Source organism: Hermetia illucens, chromosome 5, assembly GCF_905115235.1.
Source record: "Hermetia illucens chromosome 5, iHerIll2.2.curated.20191125, whole genome shotgun sequence".
Lineage (NCBI taxonomy): Eukaryota > Metazoa > Arthropoda > Insecta > Diptera > Stratiomyidae > Hermetia > Hermetia illucens.
Window position 1 is genome coordinate 84,127,182 of NC_051853.1, and position 16,476 is coordinate 84,143,657.

A 16,476-nucleotide genomic window follows, 5' to 3' on the forward strand; every position below is an offset into this window, starting at 1 on the left:
TCTTTAGTGTTTACCAAGCATTGTGGCTGCTGAAGATTAAAATTTGTTCTTTTCCATGAAAGCAATGCATAAGATTTTTCACATGAGTGCAATCTTGTGGATGTAGTTAAATGAATTGCAGATCGCATCTATTTTGAGAATCCATAAGTGCGGTGCCATTCCTACGTACTACGTATTTGTATTTTGTTGTGTAATAATTTGAAGAAATTAGACCAGTGATATCAACAGGATTTAAATAACGCAACCAGCAATTTTGGGCATCAGTTTCGTGTTTGAAGTTGTATAGTTTGAACGAAAATGGCAAAACCATTCGGGAAAAATGCAGCTCCGGCTTGCCAATGTTTGAATCAGGTAATTCAAATATGAACTATGTTTCTAGCCATTGCAGGACGGATATAAGTGGGCAGTGCATGGTAGTTGAAGGATACCATGGTACCGGCTTTTGTTCTTTGTTATTTGTTAGTTTCTAAACATTTTCTAAGCAGCTTATATTCTTATAATGTTGCATCGGATTCGGGAAGAAGACAAAATTGTTTAAACGATTATTATTGTTTACCGACATAACTCCTCTGTGAATATTTAAAGGAAATTTATTAGAAATCGGGAGAAGTTATTTTTATTTTATTTTAGAGTGTTTGACTTGGCTTGTGCAAGCGCTTGCCATCGATCCGATCTAGTATCGGTTTTTTGGACAAATCTGCGGGAATTTGCTTGCCTGCTCAGAAAACACTAACGCACTTGCAAACGTGTGGATTGATCTGTTTAGTCCACCAATAGTTTTTGGAAGTTTGTAGTTTGCAGCAATCGGCAAAAATATGTGGAATCGGCATTAGAAACCGGCTGCATTATCATCTTTACGGCATACCTGGTTTAACTTGAGCCAGACACGAAGCTCACCTTTGCAAATATGTTTTCGCTTCAGTCCTTTGTGGAGTATAGGGCAACCACACAGCCTGTTTTTCTGATTGTTATTTTCGGCAGCATGAGATAAGCAGTGTAATTTCAATTTGTTTAACTCATCTAATATACTTGACACTACAGAAAAACTTTGGGTCGCAAATTAATTTACGTGTGGTTTGTTATATATATCATTGGGGCTACACTTTATGGTGGCGGATCTAAACAGGTTTTTTTTTTTAAGTTTTTCTTTTTGCGAGACTAGTATCATTATTCAGATAAGGTGAAACCCCTTGACAACTTCCCTGTCCAATGAGTCATATATAACTCATTTCATTACCAATATTCGTACGTAGTTTCTAAAATCAAAATGGTGCAGTGCTTCAGTTTTTAAGGTTTTGTTTACATAAATCTGTAGCAACAATTCTTCTATTGTGAAGGTTGGGTAATTTATCTTTATTTTATTCGCATTTGGCCTATCCTATACAAAAGCAAGTGGTATATGGCATATAATGACGGGGGACGTTGGGTGGCAAGCAATGGGAAATATATTGTGTGTTGAATAGTGTCGAAATTGCGTTTATCTGAAAAAATACATATAATATGGCAATGGTTTAATATGACTGCTGTTTCCTCATTTTAGAATCTTTTAAAATTTATTACACATTATGCCGAATCCCATGACCGATTATGATTAAACGGGATGATAATGAAATTGAAACGAATTTTTAAGAAAAGTGGAGAAGGAACAAAAACAATATGAAATATGCTTTACAAAGAAGTTAACATAAAGCTGTCTGACACAAAATTTGAAAATAAAGTGATCGCAATTACATTCTGTGCATACAGTATTTCCAACCAACTACCACAATTCTCATCCTAGTCCAGAGACTCACTTCAAAGGCACTTTTCACACTCAGAGCCCAATTAGTAGTGTTTTCAAAATTGTGACATCTCATAAACGAAATTACACATTGAAAAGGAAAGTGTAAATGCAGTTTTGTTTAGAACGCTTGTAGTTATGACCCAAACTAAAACTATCGAGATCAGGTGAAACAGAGTTTTGGCAGCTTTTAAAAAATTAAATTTCAAAATCGCATAAATTGTTTTAACCTAAAACATAAAACAAAGAAAGAATCAACCAAATTGAATATTAGCTCGACCAATCTCAAAAAATATCCGGAAAAACCTAGTGCCACAAACCCAATTTATATGAAAAATGTGCTGTTTTGTGTTCTTGTTAGTGACTGGTATGAAATTCCGTAACTTCACAAACAAAATTCAAATAAAATTATTGTTGGACATGTTTTTCAGATTTTGATAACACCCCATACAGCGCCGTATACTTGTCTTTAAGTTTTGCATAGAAAAGTTTTCGTTTTCTGGTGAAAACTGGGGGGCCTGTGATTACTATGTGGTTTTTGTATTGATTGAGGATATGAGCCCTTCGTTTACTATAAAATGTATTAAGTAGTCTGCGACCAATATTTCGATTTTCTTTAACCCTGAGTAGGTGAACCGCTCGACCAGAGAGCCAAAATAAAGTGGAGGAACGTTTCCTTGACTTCTCTACGAGCTGAGCGTAGGGTCGCCTTGTAAATCAGACCATCCCTATTGAGATATGGAAAAGTGGACTTATGCAATTTTATTCCCACGAACATGAGCGAATAGCATAGCTGGGGCCGTTTTTCGTCATCAAGTTCTCTGAACATGGTTTCAACTTTCTCCTTCTATGATTCATCGAAATGTTGGACAAGTCAGGCTTTTAGCGCTAGATACCTGCTTACTGGGAGCGGGCAGGTATGAGTTTAATAGCCACACTGTCCAGACCGCCTACAGTTAAGGGAACATTCCTATATGGCGCTCTATATTTCTACCTATTTTTAGATTTTTTAGGCAATAAAAAACGTGCAATCTTTTTATCGTTGGGTTTTTTATGTGATTTATTTGTGCCTAGAAAGCGGCCTCCATTTCATACAACCATAAATGTGTTCTGTCTTCTGATGAAGATTTTTGGTCGATCGGCATGCGACCTGTTGACGAGGTCTTAAGTTTGTGCAAAGTAAACAATAACAGTTTGCATTTGTCGCTGCAAATCGACCGGGCGAAATAGGAAGTCGATGTTGCCCAGACGGAATCAACTTTGTCGCCTAAATCGCTTTCTGAGCCGCGTCCCTAAAGTAGAAAGCTTACACGCATTTCTGATAGCGGCGTGGACATTTTAGTCAACAGAGGCTAGTCGTAATCGGTGACCTTTTTGAGAGTGTTTTCTTTGTGACGCATTCAAAGAACGTGTGGGGTTGAGTTAGCTTTGCCCTCGATGTTTATCATGAGCTTCGCATATGATGCTGTTCTTCTCACGCGAGAGGGTAAAAAGAACAGAAACTTCTGATTTGAATCAGAAGTCGGTAAGAAATTTAACTTTTAGATAGTTCTCCACTTCGCTTTCTCGATGCGGGCTAAAAAAGCGTTGTGGGTTAATACTTGTAAATATTTAAATTACGGATTAACGCACTGGCCACAAAAATTAAAATTTTTATTCTCATTGAAAAAGAAATAAAGTTCAAGAATTAGAGATAGAGGGGTGGAAATGAGTATTGCAACTAACGAAATATTTTCCTGTTAGAGAATTAGAGAAGAGGGGCAGGGTTCAAAGTTAAGCGTCTACATGAGTCTTTTGACTCAAACCCTTTCTGCACTCAGCTAAATTTATTCCCTGAAATTATGTACATTTACAGTTACCACACTCATGTGATTTCCTCATACGATAGATGTACCACTAGAACCGATTTATACAATTTATACGAATTTTACATCTAAGCGTGTACGTTTGGTGTACAATTCCCATTCCCCATAAAAATAATCTAATTGACAAAGTTGTCATTTTCACAATTTTCATTGGATGTAGTCCCCTGCTCATTATAAATTCTCAACTTACGGTATAAATCCTCGACAAGAGTACAAGTTAGTCCTCTTCTTAAAAAAATACTTTAAGAATTTAAAAAAATGCAGAATGTTTAACAAACTGAGGGTGCAGCCATATTAGTGTGCTTTTATCTCTTAAAATCAGTAAAACATTACTCATTTTTAGTGAGCTATCTCAGGAAGAATTCCTAGTAAAATTTCCGGACACCTCGCTAAGGCTATCGTATCGGAAGGACACGGTTCAAATCTCATTGATGTCACTCGACTCAGCTGTGAACCGAGTATCTGAGCCAAATCAGGGTGATAATCACGGACGAGCGCAATGTTGATGACATTACCTCCTACAGTGTACTTTTACATTGAATGAAGTGCACGAACACCCTTCAAGACATGAATTGTCGCGTCAACGATTATTATAAAAAATAGTAATCAATATAAAAAGTATTGTATTTAGATTGTCGGTAGAGAAAATGTTCAGTAACCGCTAATTTTTTGCAACAGTTCCCTGAAAATGAAATTTTACGATGTATTTTGATAAGAACTCACATAAAATGTAAAAATCATAGTCATCATATCACAATCTCACATGTCTGCGAAGGAAATATTTACAAACCTCGATAAGGTATCAAACGAAGTGCGGCTACGAATCAACGAAAACAAAACAAAATAGTCACGCAAACGAGTAAAATGGCGCCCATCAAACAAAACATCATAATCGGCGGATTGATATAATATGGACAATGTATACTTTATTTACTTAGGCATAAAAGTGATGAGAAATTTTAGCGAGTTAAACGAAATTAGGGGACAAGTTCAGCTCGCAAATAAAGTATCCTACATTGTGCTGATGATTTTGAAAGCCAGTTGCAAACAGGAGTGCGAAGTTTCGTGTAGACGCGTAGTTGTGCATAGTGGACTGTCGTTCAAGCATTTGAGAAAATGTGCATGTGCATTTTAAAAGAGTCCTGAGAAACGTTAGTCAGAAGTTTCTACGAACATTAAGATACATAATTTATGTTGGGCGTCCGAATGATTGAGACTTTTGGAGGCATTACATTTTGAATGCCAACGCCCGAAAAGGGCTGTAGATTCGTAACAAGGCCGTCGAAAATGAATTGGAAAAGCGTTCTATGGAAATTCAATGTACTATCAAAAATTAAAATGTTAGTTCAAATTCAAGTAAAGAGTACATTTTTTTCATGCCCCAGTATTGGTTTCCAATTTAATTTTTTTTTTGGCAAAATTGATATCGTCGAAATCGTTTGAAGGAAAAGGGTTTCCGATTGTATTTGAATCAAGTATGGTTCTGGTGAATTTTCGCGAAAAAATGTTAATATTTCATACGATTGTTAACTTTGAACAGATATCGGAATTGAACGTAATTTAGATGCTATGTGAAGGTAGATGATTGATGATGATTTTTATCCGATTTTTCGGTCGGCTAGTTTCTATTTAATTCCATTTAATATATTGATATTGATAATTTGGTACGTCCAGCAGTATAAACAGTATATTGTCAGAATGGTGCGACACAATCTTTTCAGTCTTTGTCTCGCTCAGAATCGGGGTCGGCTCGTCTTGATCGATTGCGTCCTTTGTTCTGCCAAAGATCTGATCTGGATACAGTCGCGAGACTAGGATGCAACCCCATATCGATCGCCAATATTCTCAATTGGATGCGGTCCAACGCCACATTTTCGTCTCCATTACCGAGAAACGCCGTTCATTGTCTTTTATAGTCAGCCAACATGCAAAATCATAGAGGCAAATGACACTGGGGTAAATTTTCGACCTGAAATATTCGTTTATACGTCGATCACAAAGAACGTCAGTGGTGGAACGCCTCTTCACTCAGGGTACGCTAATGCGTGAAGCAATTTCATAACCCAGTTCACCATTGGCTGATAGCATTGATAATTAAATCGCTCAGTTCTTAGCAGGTCATTGCCACCAACAGTGATAGTGTTTATTTCATGGAGATTGGTCGGTTATATTCAGATTCAATTTGAAACTGTGTGACATGAGGCGATCATTTCATTTTTGAACAAGTTTCTCAATCTCAGATTTGCTATGCGACGCCAGTGAAACATCGCCTGTATAAATCACTGGGCGCTGAATGTCCTGTACGTTAGTGTCTATAACAAGAACAAAGAGGAGTGATGAAATTGCGCTTTCTTGATGAACACCAACAGAGACACACAGTTTTGATATGCCCGCCACAACCTGCATTTGACTTTTTGGATCGTGGTAGAGAAATTTAACGTAACGTAGGAGTTCTTCTTTTACTAGGTGTTGCCACAGAGCATACCAGATAAGTCGTATGGCACACGGGAAATGCCTACTATAGATCTAGAAATGGAACATAACCGGGGCATGTTTCTTCATGAGTAACCGCGCAACGTGTATTGCGTCAATATTTCCACAGTTCTTGGCAAATCCGGCTTGATTCCAGGCTAATTTCCTCAATAACTAGATTGAAGAACTCACTTAGCCACAATATTGGGTTTCAACTTTTTGCTTTCCGGAGCTCAGATGCGATGTCATCAGTTCGTGTTGCTCATCGAAAAGATCTTTGGCATTTTTGTAAGCTTGCCAATTCGTCACCGTTTTATCGTCGAGACATTTGGGGAAGATGCGTTTCTTTTCAAGCAAGACAACCATCAACGGCCGATGTTTAGGTGCGATGGTCTAATGGGGGGGGGCGATTTTCCAGTCAGCGGCGGTGAAAAAATGCCGGCGTCTATTTTACGTTTATTTTACTGTTTCCACCATAAAATGTAGGAAGAAGAGCCGGTCGTTTGATGAATCATTCACAGGTACAAGGTCATGAGTGTCCGCAAAATCGACTATACGCTCGCCACTCTCATTGCGTGCTTCCAACCCTTTTCCCCCACGGCATCGGTTGGCATTTGCCTTTTCATCGACATGACCATTAAGGTCACCCGCAATGACGATATAGTCAACAGCAGGCACGTTACAGGTCTTTTTCATCAAGAAGTTGCTAGAAGGCATCTTTCTCCGTATCAGATCGAACGGTTTTTGGTGCGTATGCGGTGAAGAAGTGAATCGTACGATCGGTTGATATAATAGTGAGCTTCATCAGCCGGTCATCAAATCGTGCCACTTCTCTAATGGCATCACGGAAACCCTCTGAGGTCGCAATGACGAGATCATATTCAGTGTTGTTTATTGCCATGTCACGTTCAATATAGTAGCTTCTGGCACCGAGTTTCTTGTAGAGTGCAAATATGAATGCAGCTTTTCCGAAGGACACTTGCGAGTTCCTCCGCCTTTCCAGTGAAGGTGACAATATTTAATCACTTCCCCCTGACGCCGTGCATGTATCAGGAACCCTTGCCCATTTCTTGACAGGACCGGGGCCTGTTCTGCTCGTCGGCAGAGATGAACGTCCTAGCATTTCTTGGAGGCTTTGGACATCTCAACGTGATCATTTTTGTTTTTAACGATATTTAATGCGATCGGATTGTCGCAGGACTTGTGTCACCAAGAGTGGTCAGGTAGGATTTAGCATAGTGGAGTAACTCCAACTGTACTTTATCAATTTCCCTGATCTCAGCATTTCATTTTTATTTTACTGAGGATAGTACAAATCATGGTACCTCTAACCCTCCTCCCTCATCTCGACTTGGGACCAGCATATAAAAAAAGCTGAAAAAAATGGAGGACATAACATTCTGGTTCGTAGCGTCTTAAAGAATCCCTTAGCATATGAGAATAAGACTCAGTAAATCAGTCGGCATTCTATTATGAAGAATGGCTATTTTTTATTTGATTTTTTTAATAAGATTTCATTCACTATTTTGATTATCTCAATTGGTATTTTAACTTACAGCATCTGTCTATATGCACCCATGGGCGGATTCCCCCATGTCTTGCTCCCGGAACATGAATTTAAAGATCCCTTTAATGGCAGTTATGTCTACCAATTGACAAATTACCTTCCAATACTCTGAATCAGTATCAGATTTTCCTATTCTTATTGTTCCCGCAAAAAGCATTTGCAAATAGAATTAGATATTAGATATTATTTTGTAATTGCAGTAACTTGTATAAAACTATTTTAACCAAATTAATTTAGTGTTTATCAATATTAATGAGCATATTTTGATTTTAGCAAAAACGGTCGAGTTGGATGCAGTATTCTCTCGTACCAACTTAATTCTTATAGTTATGTTCATTACTTGCGAACCTCTAACGAAATTCCACCAAATATATAATTTTAGGCAGTTATTTACCTAATTAAACGTCCGCTCGAAAAACCATTCCCCCCAACTATTCGTTTTTATTCAATAAAAACCAGTGTTTTATTGAATTTGCATCGAATAGTGAACGAGTATGTGCAATATCGAACGTGTTAATAGGTAAATAAGTTCATAACATTATATGTACTGAACAAACTACGTTCGTTAGGGCATAGCTATAGAAATGTCCATAGCTATTCCTAAGTTCGGCGGCGACAATGACAAAGGTCCCCTATTCGCTTCTCTAGCAGCCGGGCAGAAATGGAGACTGACTGTAAGGGGTAACGGAATGTTTAATTTTAGCTAATGTAAGGTGTTGAGACATATTTCTCCTGTCAAATTGTAATGTGTAAAGTTCAGTCAAAACTCATAATAAATTTAGTGTTGCTGCGAAATTATAATATTCTGTTCATTTTTTAAGAATTCTCCAATGCAAACCAGGAAATCTCAAGCCCAAGGTGTAACTGCACAACCTGTGCAGCGACCGGTTGCTCCGCCTACACCAGTAGCAGCCACTAAAATACCCGAAGCAGTTGCGGCAAATAACACGCAAACACCAACCATTGAAAACGAGAATAATCAACAAACTCAGCAGTCGCAAGCATTGACCCAAAACACAACAGAAAGCGAGCTGATGCAATCAAATGTAAGTGAGTCTGGGGATGATGCAAATAGCGAAGGAAAAGGCAGGAAATTCCGCTGGTTCTCGTCCACTAAAAAGACATCAGTTAGAATCAGAGAACGCAAAATACGTCAAAATCGACGTCTCCGTAAAATTCTGATCCCAAAAAATGCCCTCATGGCTTTGCATGAAGTGAAAGGCATCAAAATGACAGAGTTCTCTATCACCAATCGAACTGAAGGCGGATTTTCCGCAAAAGTCTCCGTCAACAATATTCAGTACGAAGGAATTGGAAATTCTAAAGTGGCTGCCAAAAATGCTGCATGCGAGAAAGCTTTGCGTGACCACATTATATTCAAGATGATGCAGAGCAATACTAAGCCTAAACAAGAAACCGGTTAGTAACTTTCTGCCTCTATAAAAGGTGGTCCAATTTCATCTTTCTATCCAATTTCAGAGAGTGAACCAGTTTCAGAAATGACCCAAAGCGAGGAGGCCGACGTCGAAATGAAGGAAAGCGAAGGCGATAAGACAACTGAGGAGGAGGACGTTCCAATGCTAAATCTAGCATCCTTTGCGCTATACAAACTCTTCTCAGAATGGGAAGATCAAGGATTTGTGATTCCCGAATTTCGCCCCTCAACAAATAACACCAATACGAATGGGGCAACCACACCGCCACCGCCTACTATCAAGCGCGACCTCCCACCGAATTGGACAACTTTACATCCAGCTACACTTTTAAGCATGGTAAGTTAAATGCTTGCCTAGTTGTTGGCAATTTTCAACATTTATCTTTTTATTTTAGATGCGACCTGGAATCCAGTTCACTTATCTTGGAGGTGAGGGCCAACCCCCAAACACAAAACAACGTGTGGGAGTTTGTGTTGATGGTGAGAATTTCATTGGTGAGGGTCGGTCACAAAAGCTGGCACGACGAAATGCCTCTGTGGACGCTTGTAATAAGCTATTCAACACTAATTACACGAAGGAGTAAACTAGGATTCAAAGCGAATATTTTGAATTTTTTTAAGGACTTCGTTCTATTTTATTGAATCTATCAATCACAATCTTTCCCGTAAAATGAGAATTATATTAGGTTTTAGAGCGTAGTGGTATTAAAATAGTGTAGCGGTATCCAATTCAACGTTAAATGAATGACACACAGCTACTGTAGGTTTTATGAAACCCGCAGTAGAACCCGTGCAAATTTTAATACTTAGTCTGTTAAATATTTTAGAATTGTGTGAAGAGCACGAAAGTTTTTCATAAATGTCAGGCAGTGTTGGCATTAATCCATTTCTCTACTTAACCATGATCAATTGTATTCGTTAATTGTTAATTGAAGTCATTCAAATATATGTATTTGAAATTGGTAATTTTTCGGAAGATTTTAGATAGTTGCTTTGTTCAACACGCAATTTCAGTCATCAACTTCTCAACGATAGTCATCATTAAAGTTTGACGACTAAATTGCGATTAACGATCGATGGTTAATATAAGCTAATCGGTCATTGGGGTTAAAACTTAATCCTGATTAGCTTTTTGCCAACACTGTGTTTATACGATCGACGACTGACAAATGGCATCTTTGTCCATAAGCAACCTGATTGCAATTGTATTTTATCTTAGTACACTTTCTGGTGTATAATCTCTTCTAATTTTGCATTATTTCTTGAATTTAGTCTGTAAAGTGCATGTACGCAGTTTTAAAAATATATATTGATGTGTAAATGGTTTTTCATTTAATTAATTCATTTACAGCTTCCTAAATCAGGATGTTCTTGTTGACATGGGACTTGTTGTTTGGCCACAAGTTTCCGTTTAATGTTCGTGTTGTCCAAATTTGAAACGAATTCGTCAGTCTGGGATGCCAGGTGTGGGACGACAGCCCCCTGTCGTTGACAATAAAAGTGCCGGTCTTTACGCGTCGACTTGTTTCATTTTTTTTTCTCAAATTTAGCCACAGCTCTTACCGCTTGAGACTACCATTAAGGCGAGATGCACTAGATTAGCTTTATTGTAATAGCTATGTAGAGCGTTGGCCGTTATGTGTACCACATTGTTCGACAAGAACGAATCCGTTGTGAATACAGACAGAAGCGCAGAGTAGTTTAGTTACATCCTTTGCACTTCGGGCTACACAACTTTAACTTGATGCTGATGTTGTGTACGTGGACTTCCGGATTTTAGACAAAACAGCGGATTCATATCTGGCGCTGTTAATGCGCGAGTTTAGTGCCACAATCACTAGAAAAAAGGCTACCAGAAGAGAATTCATCAACGCTTTCAATGATCTGCGTATTAAGGCAAATACAATACAAATACAAATCTGGAACAGGCAGATCTTATCAGCGAAATTGAAGAATGCTACCGATGGCAGTATAAGATCGCTTTCACTTCTAATTCCTCCAAAATTTTACCGCAATGAAAAACATGAAATTTTGCACAGTGTTTTGTCGCTCTTTCTTTGCAATGCGTCCTGTTGACACTGTCGAAAGTCACCTCGGAACCAGTAAAGAGCAGGTGTAGCGGAAATTTCATATTTACCGTCCATTGCCTTCGACTTCCAATCATCTATCTGCTCCTGGCTTGACTTCACCCCATTCAGAGGATTGAAACATCGACCATTCAAGTTAAGTGGAGTCAGTCCCTAATCTGCCTTACAAACAATCGCATGCAAGGCTCGCCTTCTCTTTGCGGTAAAAATAAGCGTGTACCGAGACTTGGCAGTGATATTGAACCGCAATCAATGACACTCCTGCCTCCGATGTCACGTGACATGTTCACCAGCTTCAGGGCAGAATTTAGGTGGTGCATTCGAAATTTTGAGATCTGTAGTTGTCGCTGGCTTCCTTTCAGACTTCCTAAGTACTTGTAGAAATCTGTATCGGTCATAATTTGGATATAGCTACGACTGGAGATGAGCTTTGCGGATGGCTTGGATTCGACACTTGTATAAATCAAATTCCATCCGAATATGACTTTTACTATACGGAAAAAGCTGCGATGATCAACAGTATCGGCATACAACGATGTCATCTAAATACATCAAGTGTTGCAGCTCCCACTTAGCACGAAGGTTATATTTTATTGCGAAACCATTCCCTTTAGCATCATTCAGTAACAGTGAAAGGCGTTTAGTGCCATACAAAACAGAAGGGCACTCAGCGGATCCCCCTGGAAGATGCCTCTCCGGATGGGCTCTGAGGTGTTGATACCCTCAGATGAATGCGCAAGGTGGTATGCCACCCTTTCATAACTGTTGACAAAAACTTTATTAGTTTCGGATTAAAGCGATGCAGATGTAGGACATCGATTAACCAGGTGTGCAGAATGCTATCAAAAGCCTTGACATAATCGATATAGCAACTAAAGAGATTTCTTTGGCTATTAGTTGCCTGTCCTATAACTATCGAGTCGGTAATGAATTACTGTTTGCCACCCCTTGATCCAAGTCGACAGCCCCTAGGACAGAATGTTTTTGGTCTCGGAAGTGTGTATTGACCCTTCCATTAATAATGGACGTATTGAACTTCGAAGAGGGCTGACAAACAAGTAATCGATCTTATGTTTGCGGAATTCTGTAACCTGTCATTTTTTTCCGATAGGTAATCCGCGCAGTGAGGATATTTATATATTCTTCAAGCCAATTAATAACTTGATTTATGCTACATGTCAACCGACAGTGTATACTGATAAACTTTTTGTACCAGAAATGCTGCACCCGGTCCAGACTAGGCCCCTTCTGATCTTCGATCTGTTTGTGGCTCGTCGAACCGCCTCTTCGGCAATATCCACAAAATTCCTCCCTGACATAAAACCATAGCGGGTGCCTTTGGCGGTGATCCAAACAACATGCTGAGCGGGTAACCTGCGAAGCCCAGATCAATATCCGTCAGTTATCGAAAACTGTACTATCTGGTCGCTCTGTTTGGATACGTTAGTGATCCGAAAAAAATCAGCTGGGTCGTCGCATACGTTCCATTTTAAATACGTCTGGAGTGACTTTCGCCATACCGTCCTAACCAACTGCATTCGATAGATGGTTTCTGATTTAGCGTGTCCAGAATTTCAACTGTGGGTGTCTTACTGGGTTCCGGTAAACCCTTTGCACTTTGTCGCCGCCGACTCTGCTCCCATCGACTCTTGGTCAATAATTCCCGCGATGACCTCCAGTATTGCGGAAAATGCTCGCAGAACCTCTGGTGCAACAGCAGTAAGATGTCCTACCTGCCTCCGCCGTTTTTATTTCGTAATGGGAGCGGATGATAAAGAGGTTCATATCTTCAGTCATCGTGGTGCCTAGATGCCAAACCGCCCCACGATTGGCGGTTTCGACGCCATGCTGTCCATTACGGGAGCCCGACCCACTCACCAAATCAGATCACCCTCGCCGGTTATCCGTACTGCAGCTGCCATTTCTTCTTCTCCTCATTGGATGGGTTTGCATTTTATACTTACTGCTAGGTATGATGAAAGCTTTCTCAGCGAGTAATCTGCAAGACTACATAGTTCCTGCATTTTTCTCACCTACCCCCTGAGACGTTGCGGTGGCCTATAGCCATTCAGACTGAAGCTATCCATCTCTCCTCCTTACACAACCAGGCTTGGGACCGACTACGGTTATTATTATGTAGAATTGGCCAAAGTAACCTTCTGGTGAAATAATTTCACTCTAAGACATAGGATGAGAGTGAATTACTTAATGAATGTTCCCTCCCACTTATGTATAAATGGAACCATCAAAATCCCAATCTTCTTCCTATAAAAACCCACAATCTTCTGGAACCCGACTTGTTTAATAATAATAATGATCGTTGGTGCAACAATCCATATGGAATTAGGGCCTTGAAGTATGTTAGAACATTTCATTCAAGATCGCAACAGTACACTGTAGGAGGCAATGTGGTCAGCATTGCGCTCGCCCGAGATTATTACCCTGATTTGACTCAGGCACTCATTCATAGCTGAGTCGACTGGTATCCGACATCCAGTGAGATTTAAACCGCGACCTTCCGCTACGACAGCCTAGCGCTCTAATCACTTGAGACATCCGGGCACTGATTTGTTTGGAAATTTTTATTTTTTTATTTTATTACAATTATGCCTTTGCCAAGGAACAAATGTTACGGGATTTAAGCATGAAGGATCTTATTAAAATTAAAAGAATGAAGCTGAACTAATTATCTTTAATTTAAGGTCCCTGCCTCTCTACCTTCCCTAGCGAACTCAACTTTTTTAAAGAGGCATCTCCATAGTATAGGGCTGGCAGCTGCTGAAGCGAAGCAAGAATTTCCCGCCTCCCCTAATGCAATGGAAGTGTTGGATAAGAATATAAGCGCAGGTCGATGGGATACTGCAGAGAAATTCCGCTTAGTTTTCGACGGAGCTGCAAGTTTAATTTTCATCACTTTTAAGGTTTTTGGGACAGCTCATCTCTCATGTTGACCCTCCCGTAAATCCGGGTGATCACCTTGGCCGTCCCAACATTGATGTTTATTTCACGTTTCAATGGTGTCTTCACGTTCTCAATGCTGATTTTTGGAAATGTGTCTTATTTTCTTCAGGACCTGAAAAGCCTGCATTTCTCCTCTACTACTTGTCAACCATTCTGAGACAGTGAATTCCTCCGGAAGGGTTAGGCAGCAAAGGAGTTCTCATCCGTTCTTAAAGTATGACCTATTCGTTGCCACTAGTGCCATCTAATCAACACGTCTAAGGGCATCTGGGCAATACCCGGACTGCTATTATTGGGTTAAATGACATCGAGTTCTATGTGACCATCGGCAGAAGCAGCATGACGCAGATATACAAATTGTTCGAAGCGTTCGATGATCTATCCTTTCATAGATATATGGTTGCTATAAAGCCCTATGTAGCGCATGATACGTTCACCAGTTTTGGCAATGTATCCCCCACCCCCTTATTGGCTATCTTCGATTGTTGGGCTCCATTGCATGGTATGGCCCGAAATAGCAGGGTCGTGGAAAAGAAACGGACCCGATGTAAAATTATGCAGACCTTCCAGAAATTTCACAGTTCCAAAATCGGGGGCAATACCCCGTTTTTGTGATAGAGTTACCAACCATTCTTAAAGTGCGTCCTATCCTCTGCGATTACCGTTGTTAATGCGTCGGGGAACATCGAGCCCAATGTCCACATCGGCAGAAATAATGTAACCCACATAGTATATATATAAATGGTACGAAATCTACTATGACCTGGCCATTGAAGACGATAGGAAGACGACATCTAGTTAAAGTAAAAACTTTGGTTTTGTTGGCGATTATCCTCAGTTCGACTCTTTCTGCCCCTTTCAGTTGCAAACAAAATCGCAGAATTCCTCTTTTCCGGCTTACATGGTCATATTATGCGAATTTGAGCTTATGAATAGGTTTTTTCTTTGTTATCTTATTATGAAAATACTTTAAAAAACTCAATTTCGGGTTGCAATTATCAATAAAAATTTTATTGATATTTTCTTGAACATTCATGCATTTTGTGTTCTCCTTATAGTTGCATGGTGCCTCTATAAAGTGATTTAAAAATTAATTCAAATTAACCAATTTTGGTAAATAAATATTTCAAGTTTACCGAAGATCGCCTGTTTCAAATCAGTGTCATCAAAAACTCTTCAGAAAAACAAAATGGCAAACATTTGCTGATAAGTTCCAAACACACGAAATTTGTGGAATACAAGTTGCTCTGTAATGAGAAATTAAAAGTACTTCTAAATATAATTTCCCCTTTTGCTTCTTTGAGAGAGAAGATGCCGTTTGATACCATTCATGATTTGTTAGCGAAATTCAAATCGTTTCACAGCTGACCACTTCCTAAAGCATCCTACATTTCTTTAATCACCTAAAAACTTATTTTCACACTTTCACTACGAAAAATTCTTTATGTCCATTTCACCAAAAACACATTTCAAAAATTTGACATTTCTCTTATAACGAATTATGGGGATAGAATGATCAGAGCAATCATCCTAAGTGGCCGGCAACGACCTAGAGGGCAGAGCTATCCCAGAAACCTAAAAAAAAATGGCTAAGTTGACCGTGCAGGTCCGCCCGCAAAGATTGAAGCTCCATCAAAGTGCTCGCTCGACACTTTCTTGCACGCCTCTGTGCTAGCCAGGCTCGGAAATGTGGGGGGGAGGTTCCTTTGAGAGCTTTGATTCCTAACGCTTCATTACTACCATCAACGTGTCTATTCCGATGCGTGGGTCCGCAACGGCTCAAACGCGCGCGTGGAGCCGTAAGTCGCCGGACCCGAATGCCGCGATCCAGGAGGGGAAGATCCACGACGGATCAAAGTCCCAATTATTGCCTCTTTCGCCTCAGATCTTGAAAGAGGCGCGACCCCTGAGGCTCCCACCCTTCCTTGACATCCTCAGGCCAGTTTGTCATTTTTGAGGATGTCCCTTGAATACAGGTTCTGTGGGAGCAAGGAGGAAAAGAGAGGGAGGAAGTCCTCAAATTACGTCAGACTTATTTGCAATTCATAGTGTATTAAAGATAAAAAAAAAACAAATATATAAATATATAATGAAAACAAAATAGGAAAAAAATTAACTTAAATTAAAGAAATGTAAGGAAAAAGATAAAAAAAAAACTAAAAGAAAAAAAAACAGATAATTTAAAAAAAAACTTACTTCGGCGTCACTCCGAGCTCGAAGGATGCTTCGGTGTTAATACGAATTTCATTACTCTATGATTTGCTATAATCTGAAAAATAAAATAAATTTTAATTAAGTAGTTGGATTGT

At 39.5% G+C, this 16,476-nt stretch overlaps 1 protein-coding gene and 1 long non-coding RNA gene across 5 annotated transcripts in view; one reads left to right on the top strand and one right to left on the bottom strand.

Annotated features, from left to right (window-relative positions):
• The window catches only part of LOC119656600 (double-stranded RNA-specific editase 1-like), a 20,862-nt gene extending 10,422 nt beyond the window's left edge, over positions 1-10,440 (top strand). Inside the window, exons 1-4 of one of the 4 annotated variants that reach the window (XM_038063029.1) lie at positions 20-351; positions 8,506-9,103; positions 9,164-9,456; positions 9,515-10,440. In XM_038063029.1, coding sequence (XP_037918957.1) covers positions 298-351; positions 8,506-9,103; positions 9,164-9,456; positions 9,515-9,703 — 1,134 coding nt within the window. In that variant the 5' untranslated portion in view covers positions 20-297 and the 3' untranslated portion in view covers positions 9,704-10,440. Of the gene's footprint in view, positions 1-19; positions 352-8,212; positions 8,366-8,505; positions 9,104-9,163; positions 9,457-9,514 lie in introns of those variants that run through there. The other 3 variants (XM_038063027.1, XM_038063030.1, XM_038063028.1) reach the window with 3 other exon arrangements.
• A 4,709-nt stretch (positions 10,441-15,149) lies between these two features.
• LOC119657849 lies at positions 15,150-15,696 on the bottom strand. Its single transcript, XR_005250176.1, has 3 exons — positions 15,493-15,696; positions 15,304-15,414; positions 15,150-15,238 (listed from the first exon to the last, which is right to left on the bottom strand). It is a non-coding gene; the product is annotated as an uncharacterized LOC119657849 (long non-coding RNA).
• Positions 15,697-16,476: the final 780 nt, after the last annotated feature.